Raw genomic sequence first — 10,232 nt, 5'->3', positions numbered from 1 at the left:
GTCTGTAACCTGAAGCATATGTAACCTGAGGTATGAAACTCGTGCTATTTTCCATTCCAGAATCACTATTATCTGCCAGGCATGTGTTCAGAGGTGCTAATGAATCATCTGCAGTGAAGCTAGGAGGCAAGTGGTTGCTTCAAGCAAGCACATGTGTGTGTGTCTAAATCTGGAACATGTAAAATTAAATGCCAAGGAGAGGAGTTCTTGATTAGCCTTTTTCCCAGATAAGCTTTTTAATTTTCTATGCCAGGTAATTATTTTTTAAATGGGGGAGCATTCAGTTCAAGAACCATATATATCAGGCCTTGGAATCTTGATGAAAATATTGCTGTCTTGCAGCTCCACCACCAAAATCTATCTCCTTTATGGAAATCTGTAAGGGCAGCATTGAGGAAGGGGCAGTTAAGGTGGGTAGGACACAAGGATGGTTAAGTTATTGTAGCATTAGAAGAAGAGGAAATCTCACCATGATTCTACCCCTCTCTGGCATTAAAAATACAATGAGAATAAAGTAACAAAACATTTGTTTCCCCTCCCATGGCACTCAAATCATACTCCCTGTCATTGTTACTGGATCGCCTTGTGTACCAGTTCACACTTGCCCATGATCCATATCTTACACATATATTTACAGAAAAACCAATAATGGGGAAAGAGCAATATCATCTTTTGGAATCTTTAGTGGAGACTGTTGTGAGCCACAGACTTTTTTGCAATGGACCTGATTATCCAGCTTAAGTTTGGGGGAAATTGAAAAAAAAAACCCAATAGCATAGCTCACTTGGGGAAACTAGCAATAACCACACCAATGCTACAATCAGAGTATGTATGAACAAAATACATTAAGGCCCACGACAGCAACTGCTGGCAAAGTTATACAGTGCATGCTTAGTTTCACTCTGAAGCTAGAATGAAATCAGTACAGTACTGTACTTCAATGTTTGCAGCGGGAGCCACCTTGTGGATTCTGTGTGCAACACCTACTCTTCTAGTTCTGAAAGTGACATTACAGGGAATGGGGGAAATTAAATTTCCCAGGTAGGAACAGGGGAGTGATCAGGGCCTCATGTCATTTTGCCTTCAAAAAGGGGTGGTGGTGCTAGTGGGACAGGGAAAAGCACAAAAGGTGCCCAAGAGTAGAGCAGCTCAGTTGATGCCCCTTCCAACTTGACCCTCCAGGTCAGGGATCGGCAACCTAAGGCGCATGGGCCACAAGCGGCCCAAGGGGGTTGTTTAACTGGCCCATGAGCCGCCCCTGAACTGAGCTGCCCGCTCGGTGAGTCCCCATGTGCTGCGTGGCGCAAGGACTCGCTTCCGCTGTGCCGGAAACCACGCATGTGCAGACGCCAAAAATTGTGTCTGCGCAGACGCAGACACCGGAAATCGCATCTGCGCAGATGCCGGAAATCGTAGGCGCACACATGATCCGGCCCACAGAGGGATCTCTGCTGGAGTGAACCGGCCCAGGCGAGGTAAACCTTGCCAACCCCTGCTCTAGGTACTTGCTTGACGTGCCATAATTGAAAGTCCCATGGGGAGAAGTAATTGAAGAGGGAGAAGAATAAAGGAGATAGTGAAGGAAGCAAAAAGATAACAGAAATAAAAAGACTAGAGGAGTCATCTGTACAGAGGTTGCTTCCTTAGCAGATGGAATAGGGCTGAAAAGAGAGAGCAAGTGTAGCGCAGTAAGTAGAGCAAAGGTCGCAAACGTCTTTTGGCCCATGGGCACATTCTGAATTTTGAGAGCGAGGGCACCAGTGAGAAAATGAGTGCCATGGAGGCATGGAATAACACAAAGCTAGAGAGAGAATCATTTATTTATTACATTTATATCCCCTCTCTCCTTTAAGGAACTCAAAGGCATGGTAAAACTTTTCCCAGTATTGTTATTTGCACACGAAAAAGACAAACTGTTGAGTTTTTGCCTGCTAAATAAAATAAAACAAAACCCTGTCCCCCCCACCAAAGTACCAACCTTAAACCAAAGCCTAGGCTGCCATCCTTTGCCCACTTAGGCCAACAGGCTCTTTTTCTGTTCACTTATCACCATTTTTAAGTGCACCACCAGACCACCTAGCGCGTCGTATCCCCACCAAGCGCCTCAGCTTCCAAAGTAATCTCAGTTGTTTTGCAGCTTGCCTGTAGGAAATCTCAGCTAGCATACAGAGAAGAATGTTTTGTTTATTGTCAAGTTGTAGTTTTGTGTCCTTACATTACATTACCAATAAAATACTTTGGTACCGTTTCAGCTGTAGAGGTGAGTGGCTCTAACTACCGCCCACTATACCTTTAAAGCACATTCAAAGCACATCCTTTCCCTCAAAGCATTCTGGGTACTGTAGTTTACTCAATCCAGAGTTACAATTCCCAGCAGCCCTTAACAAACTACAGCGCCCAGAATTCTTTCAGGTGGGAGGGAAAGAATGTGTTTCAAAGGTACCTACCCGAAAAGCGGGTTGTTGTTCCCTTGCCTGATCATGGACAGTTCAAAGAGACTCTGATGATCCGGTGCGTGAATATGTGGGGTGGTAAGCATAGCTCTGCAGCCGAGTTGAAAGAGAAGGTCATTTATGTGTCAGGGGCAGGGGCCATTTCGCCTTCCTCTGACCGTCCGAGGTTTCCAAAAGCCAAAAACTCTTAATCTCCAAACTGGGGGTTCGAGCCCCACATTGGGCAAAATATTCCTGCATGGCGGAATGTGTGTGTGTGGACTAGATGACCCTCGTGGTCCCTTCCATCTCTATGATTCTTGCCGCCGTGCCTGCCTTGTAGGAGGCGGGGTCTCCTTTGGGTGAGATCCGGCCCTGCGCCCGGACTCTCCAGGCCTGGTTCCCTGGGCGCTTGCTCTCTCGGCGGGCCCTCGAGATCAAGCAGGCGAGCGGGCAGGGAGCAGCTGTGGACGAGAGCCGCCCCCGTCCCTGAGCGGGCTCAGCCTGCTTCTCGTCCCTCCGCCGGAGAGAGGCCTGGTCGGCTTTCCTGGTCGCTCCGACGGGCGGAGCTCTGCGCCCGAAGCAGCCGCGGAAGGAGCAGGAGGCCCCGAGAGGCGGGGAAGGAAGCGCTGCTGCTCCCTCGCCTTGCCGCCGCGTCTTCCCTTGGCGGGCGGGGAGGAGCTAGAGGGGCGGCGCTGCCTTTATAAAACGGAAGCCGGAGCGAGTGGGTCGCGGGAGCAGGGGGAGATTGAACGTGCCCCGGCGGCGTCGAGTGACTCCCCGCTCCTTGAGGTACCGAGAGAGAGAGTTTCGGTTGCCCGCGCCACTGACTATCTCAGCTTGGGAGCCCCACCGCTTTATCCGAAGGCAGCCAAGAACCCAGCCGTGTTAGCAGGCGAGCACCCCTGCTTGGGTTTGCTGGACACCGAGAGTTTGCTCGGTTGAGTTCCTATGGACACGCGTCGTGCCTCCCGTGGCAGGACTCCCGTTTGTAACGCGGCTGGGTCCGAGTTTCTGGTCTTCTGAGAAAGGACTTGCAACCGGTAGTGTCGTGGCAGATCCCGAAGTGCAAGGTCCTCATAACAGCCACGCCCCTTCTAAGATTTTACAGTAACTTAAAAAATTATACAAGAATCATTATTAGGGTTCGTTGTAACAATCCCAACGTGTTGCCTTTCAGCTAGATCTTCTATTTTATGTGCACATACGTGGGCAAATGTTTTGGAGTGCAGTTTAAAGTGGGTTCAGTATCCCATGTGTGTATAATTGTCACATTTGCACAATGTTGTCTTCATCCAAGTGGCACCTTGCACGCCTCCCCCTCTTTTGTTCAGATTTGTCCATTCTGTGGATAATGCAGTAAGGATGGGGATCCAACATAGACCTGTATGATCCCAGCCATAGGTGTACTGAAGCACATTGTGTGGGCATTTTTAAAAAGGTGTGTGGTAACTTTTGCTGGGTGCCATCTATCACAGCGCCCTCCCTTTACTTCAGTTAGTGAGAGGTGCTTGGTGGGCTGCTGGTGGGGCTGTTTGGGAACACACTTCTTTTTACATTTTTCCAACAGTGTTTTGTGCAAGTCTGGTATATCCGAAAGCTTGTATCTAAAAATAAGCAAATACTTGCATGTGCAAATATATTCCATCAAGCACTGCCCACTAGTGGTGATGGTAAATGCTGAGATGGAGTTCACTTAAAAGTGCTCTTGTATGGAAAAAAGTGCACAGGGACAAAACAGGATCTGTGCATTCCATGCATGCATTAACACTCTGGTGTATCCTCAGCCTTAGAGCAAATCAGACCATTGGTTTATCTGTCTCAGGACTGACTACAGCAGCAAGTAACCTTTCTTAGGCTGTATAACAGTGGTGCATACAGATGAGGGAAAAAGTTGCATTCTAACCATGCAAAAGTAAGAAGTTTCTACAGACAATTCTACACACCAAGAAAAGTGGCAGTGGCCCAGGAAAGTCTCACAGGGCTTTTGCCCAGTGGACCTGAGGCTCCCCACCCCGATCTACATTAACTAGAAGCAGCTCTTGGGCAGGGTTCTTGCCCAGCTCTACTTGTAAATGCCAGGCATTGAATTTGGGATGCAAAGTGTGTTCTCCTACTTCTGAACTGCAGCCTCTCTCTTGCAGCCCCAAACAACAGGAGGGGATGGCCTCTCTCTATCGCCTCTTACTGATCCCCACACGCCTGATGCTGAAGGTCTCTAATGCTGTGTCCTGGCTGGTTGTGTATAGTGCTGCTTCCCTTGCTGCTGCCTTCTACTGTTGGTGGGCCCTATCGCTAGTGGTGTCTAGGGGTCCTTTCCAGGTGCTGCGCAAGAAGAGACGGGAGACTCCACCAAGATGCCTCACTGATGCCTCGCATGGGGAGCACGGCTTTGTGACACTAAAAGTGAGTACAGTGGAGGGGAAGGGGGAGGCTTCCAGCCATAGTCAGGTGCTCACAGACAGCTGCTGAAGGCAGGATCCTGGTCATGTATTTTACAGGTTGGGAGGAACATAGGACGCTGCTTATTGCCAGGTCAAACTATTTGTCCCTCTACCCTGATATTTTCAAAGGTTACTGGTAGCTGCTCTTCAAAGTCTTAGATGCAAAGTGTCTTTCCCCTCAGCTGTCTCTTAACAGGAAATGTCACATATTGTGAACCTGTCACTATCACTGAGCTCTTGTCTGTGTGTAACTTTCCTATTTCTCTGTCTTTTGGGGTATCAAGAATTCAGGGCTGCGTCTCCATTATGTTGCTGCTGGCAAGGAAGGAGCTCAGCTGATGCTTTTCTTGCATGGATTTCCCCAGAACTGGTAAGCGTCGCTGTGCTGTGTGGTAGTTGGAAGAAGTGCAGTGTCTGGAGCTGATATCAATTTACTCCAGGTGTGGTTCATGCAGGAAGTGATAGGCTACAGATCTGTCAGCCAACGTGTCACGTAATACCTTTCTGGCCAGCAAATTCCTGCAAAGTTGGGGCAAAGGTCTTAGACAGAAATATTAACTTCCTGAAGGAAGGGACTTGATTGCTGCTATCCTCTCATGGTGAATGACCATAAGGCCTTCATCATTAAATTGTAATTAATACAACTTTTTTTTAGTGTTGACCTTATGCTGCATAGAATCAGAAGCAACATGATATACAGTAGACTTACAGTTTTAACAAATGTAGAAGAGGTCGTGATAAATTAAGCAAAAGCTTGGTGGGGTTTCTTGATTTTTAGAGGGTGAGGAAGCAAAACGAGGTGAATACTTATATTAAATTAAAATACCTTTAAATTGTCTTTCATCTAAAGATCCTAGGGTAGTGTACAATAAGCATTAATAAAATCATTTGTACACAATATAGAAATACAGTTCAGACCAGCAACCTTTGTAACAATAATAAACAAACCAAGCAGCAAAAACTGTAGAAGTTACAGAGCAGGACTAAAGCAACACAACAAAAGTAGGCACCGATGTCCTGGAATTTTCACGTAGGGAAGCCTTCTTCTCTACTTATCCCTTTATGGTTTGGATGTATTTCAACAGGTTTGCATGGCGCCATCAATTGCAAGAATTTAAGTGGGCCTATAAGGTGGTGGCCCTTGATTTGCGGGGCTATGGCTTTTCCGACGCACCAGCTGGTTGTGAGCACTATCAGAGGGATGCTCTGCTGGCAGATGTACATGATGTCATTGAAGCTCTGAGCCCCAATAAGAAGAATGGTAAGAGTGGAAATGGTTGTTTTGGAGGAAGGGTCTGGCTTGCCATTGCAGTGGCTTACCTTTTAGCAGTGGGAAGAGAATGCCCTCTGCTCAGTCTTGCTAAGCTTTCAGAAGTGTTGCATGGGTGCTGAATGGAGCATTGTGGGGATGAACTGGTGTGTGAGTTTGGGAAATTATTTAGCAGGCTTGTAGCTTCCCATAGGCAGATACTTACTTGTCCATGATTGGTTATGTCCAACTCAAAGTAGACCCACTGAAATTATGAACCTAAGTTACTCATGTCCATGAACTTCACTTGGTCTATTTTGAGTATGATAAGCACTGAATACAGCCCATTGTCTCTGTTTCATTGCTTTCTATTTGTTCTTTATAGAGATTCCTAAGTGCATCCTGGTGGGGCATAACTGGGGAGGAATCATAGCTTTGGCATTTGCTGCCAATTACCCCAATATGCTGGAGAAGCTGATTGTCATGGATGCTGTTCAACCACATGTTTTATTAGGTAAGTCTTTTACTGCCCCATGATTTTGGTTCTCACCATGGCTATTGGCATTTTCTAGCTCTAAACAGGATTGCGGATGGAAGAGGGAAGCCTGCAGAACTGTAAAAGGCCACCATGACTGCATTGCCCTTAGGATGCAGAGTCAGGGTGGGCCATCATTTCACACCACAGATCTTTTGGGAGGAAGTGGGAAGGAGGTCGTCTGCTTTGCTCAAGTTCCCAACCCCAACACACAAGCATTGCTTGTGAATAAATAGGAGCCTGGCAGCAGGGCTTTCTAAAAAAAATAAAAAAACGATCCTCCCTGCCCTCATTGCTTGGACTGGAAGTTGACGCAGAAGTTAGGGGGAAATAGGAGGCAACTCCAGTTGACATCTTTCATTTTATTTTGAAGATTGGTTTCTGAGAGTGGCATTCAACTAAGTTTTACATAGAGTACACCTGTTGAAATGAATGGACCTAACTTATTCACATTGACTAATTTCAGTGGGTTTGCTCTAACTGAAACATAGTTGAATACCGTGCAGTATCTGGTGGCATTTCATGTGTGGAGAAATTGGCACTGCCCTGACACACAACTTATTTTCCCTTCAACCTTGCAGAATATTTTCCACGACATCCCACCCAGCTGCTGCGATCCAACCACATGTTTCTGTTCCAGCTCCCAAAGCTCCCAGAGTTCCTGTGGTCCTTAAATGACTTCTATGTGAGTTGAGGGAACGGTTGCGGAGTGGGTTCCAAAGCTCATGTTCTGTCATACTTGGAAGTAAGCTCATGCAGATTAACCAAAGGGTCCAATCATTTTATTCTTCTCTGGGGACTGATGGTTCTCTTCCACAATCCTAAAATACAGTTCTCAACTGTGTTTTATGTATTCATCCCAAATTTCTGTCAGTCTCCTTTCAGCTCTGGGTGCAGGGTTATTATTACTATTATTTCTAAAATTTCTATACTGCCCTTCATCCAAGGTCATACACTGGGCTCTCTGTCTTGGTTCATAAAATGCATAATCCTGTGTCTTCTCCCACCTGCCTACCTTTATGTACACATGCCCTGGCTTTTAAAGTTTACTTCTAAGGTATTGGCAGTGCTTTTTTCTCATTTTGACTCAATAAAATCACTATCGGGAGAAATAAATACAGTAAATGGACAAAAGTACAAAGATTCACAAAGTGTTTGGGGTATGCATACTCCTGCGTCCCCCCCCAGAAGAAAAGCACTGGGTATTGATGTGGTGAGATTATTACCTAGAGTCTGGGATGAAGAGGCCATGGCAAGCTATGACATGTTCTAGTGCTGCCAGAGGGAGGGAGGACTATGACCTTCTTTGCTTATTCCTTCACTTCCCCATCCATTCTCCCCCCTGCCGCTTGGCATCCAAAAATGTAGCATACAAAGTTTTTTAGTCAGTTTGGAGATGAGTGCTGGGAAAGGCTTAAACTGTAGTCCAAAACACAGTCCTGCATCCTGTGACCAGCCACGTGCCTATGCAAAGCCCCAAAGCAGAACCTAAGCACAATAGCACTCTCCCCTCCTGCAGTTTCCAGCATCTGGCATCCAGAGGCATGCTTCCTCCATCTGTGGTGGCAGAGCATAGCCATAATGGCTCCTAGCCATTCAGAAGCCTTACCCTCAATGTCAATGCATATGTCTGATCCTCTTTTAGGATCAGGGCCAGCTGAAAGGGAAAGGGGGGGGGGGGGAGAGACAATGCTGCTTCCTCCTTTTCCCAGCAAAGGTACTTTGTGGAAGACTAAGGGAGAGTAAATATATAAAAATGGCATGAGCTGCCTCTGGGTCAGAAAATGGGGTGTGCATTTAATCAGCTTCCACATGGTGCTGTGTCTTTTTTTCTACAGCTAATAAAATTCATCATGACTGGCAAGAAGACAGGAGCCCAGAACCCAGCACGCCGTTTGACAGATGAGGAGCTAGAGGCTTACCTGTACAGCCTGTCAAAGTGTGGAGGTTTAACACCAGTCCTGAATTACTACAGGAACCTGTCCACGTGAGAACCCATTCCTCCCCAGATTTGCTCACGTGTGATATTGGCACCATATGCTTTTCCTCAGTTGTGGTGCACCAGTACATTCAGGCTTTCCCCTTGGAGGTGGGTGGGACTTGTTTGGCAGCAGGAATTTTCTAGTCAAAATATTTGGAGAGGTCACAACATTATTCACTGGATTATGTGATGCAAGGGACAAAACACTCTTCCTCCCTAAAATATATGTCTAAATGGTGGGAAAGGGGGATGAGGAAATCCTGTGACTGTTCTGAAGGGGATTCTGAGATATTTTAACTTACGATGAAATGGGAAAGGTTGGGTTCTAGAATTGGAACTGAAGTGTGGGCATGCTGTCTTTCTGGATTTCTATTGATTTTTCTCATCGCTGCTGTGCATGAGGCCTGCTAGTGTGGAAAGTGGTAGGGTTGGCCGCAACTTGGGTAAGTGGCCAAAGTGGTGAGTTGCCTGCTGTCCAGTGCAGATTTGCAGGTGTCTTCTCTGTGGCTGCATTCAGATGTGGGGTTTATTGTGTTTGTTTTGTTGGTTATAATGCTAGTGCTTCTCTCCTAGTTGCTAATGATCCTTTTACACTGCAGTATCTCTGTTGCGTTATGGAACTGTGGCTTTTTAAATGATATGCCACCATGTCACGCTACATTTTAAATGGTGGGGGGAAACTGTACTCCAGGATAGCACCCCAAATTGTATCAATGCAAAACTCCTAGTGATTTTCTCAGTTAACGGGGTTGCAAACAGGTTTTGTTTTGGAAAACATTAACATGGAAATGAGCTCTAAACTTCTGCTAGAGTGCACTAGATGTCCAGCAGTAGCTTTCATGTCATGTGGAAGATCACAAAACACACAAAAATAAACAGGTAAGTAAACATTGTGAAGACTGAACAAAGTGCCATCTGAATGTGGCCTGTGTATCTATATCCCTACAGTTGGGTTCCTGCAAAGTGCAAGGATATTCTGGTGCCCACCCTGCTGATCTGGGGAGGAAAGGATGGATTCCTGGAACAAGGGCTTATCCCCTGTATTGAGCAGAATGTGCGGAAGAGCATCAAGGTGCAGCTCATCCCTGAAGCCAGCCACTGGGTTAGTGAGGAGCATCCTGAAAAAGTCAATCAACTGATGTGGGCTTTCCTCCATAAGAGAGACTGAAATGGAAAGAGGGAGTAACTGCATTCTGTACTACAAGCATCCCTCCCACCCAGGAAATGACAACAGCAGGCATTTGACCTGATGCTGGAGGTCTGATCCTACCCTGTGTCCTGTGGAATGTTTCTACACCATATTGGAACATGAGTTCCATGCAGCCTTTAACTGGTTTTGCTGCAAGTCTGTGTTCTTTGCACTACAATAAAAAGGATTTGATTCAGGGTTTTTGATACAGGCTTCCTGATGGTGAAACTGCACAGCTGTTGCATTCAGCAGAAAATCTTCTATCTCACTCCCTCTGTAGCATGGTGGCATTAATACTCATGGAAGAGCACAGCTTTTCCTTCTATATCGCTTTTTGTTGAGTGTGCCTTAGCACAGCAGAATCCAGAACTAAGCTGTGTTTCCTGTTGCTGTTTCACACCC

At 46.4% G+C, this 10,232-nt stretch overlaps 1 protein-coding gene across 8 annotated transcripts; it reads left to right on the top strand.

The window, feature by feature from the left end:
- Positions 1-1,423: 1,423 nt before the first annotated feature.
- LOC310755257 (epoxide hydrolase 3-like) lies at positions 1,424-10,029 on the top strand. 8 transcript variants are annotated; one of them, XM_083597784.1, is made up of 8 exons: positions 1,424-1,688; positions 4,577-4,838; positions 5,161-5,246; positions 5,962-6,137; positions 6,511-6,639; positions 7,242-7,345; positions 8,499-8,647; positions 9,590-10,029. In XM_083597784.1, exons 2-8 carry the CDS (start codon positions 4,596-4,598, stop codon positions 9,807-9,809), a joined length of 1,107 nt encoding a protein of 368 aa, XP_083453910.1. In that variant the 5' UTR covers positions 1,424-1,688; positions 4,577-4,595; the 3' UTR covers positions 9,810-10,029. The 8 variants fall into 8 exon arrangements, 7 of the variants coding, with proteins under 7 accessions (XP_083453910.1, XP_083453906.1, XP_083453909.1 ...); XR_014544245.1 differs by lacking the exon at positions 1,424-1,688 and adding an exon at positions 1,695-2,511 and having other exon boundaries at positions 8,499-8,749; positions 9,590-9,718; XM_083597780.1 differs by lacking the exon at positions 1,424-1,688 and adding an exon at positions 1,695-2,511.
- Positions 10,030-10,232: the final 203 nt, after the last annotated feature.

Source organism: Podarcis filfolensis (assembly GCF_964270895.1).
Source record: "Podarcis filfolensis genome assembly, chromosome: 2".
NCBI lineage: Eukaryota > Metazoa > Chordata > Lepidosauria > Squamata > Lacertidae > Podarcis > Podarcis filfolensis.
The sequence above is the reverse complement of the archived record's forward strand: the minus strand, read 5'-3'. Positions and strand labels throughout refer to the sequence as shown.

Excerpts from the sequence above, each read along its gene's own strand:
- LOC310755257 (XM_083597780.1), top strand. Across the intron at positions 6,640-7,241 it reads TCAACCACATGTTTTATTAG|AATATTTTCCACGACATCCC; the intron begins GTAAGTCTTTTA and ends TCAACCTTGCAG. Across the intron at positions 7,346-8,498 it reads GGTCCTTAAATGACTTCTAT|CTAATAAAATTCATCATGAC; the intron begins GTGAGTTGAGGG and ends TTTTTTCTACAG.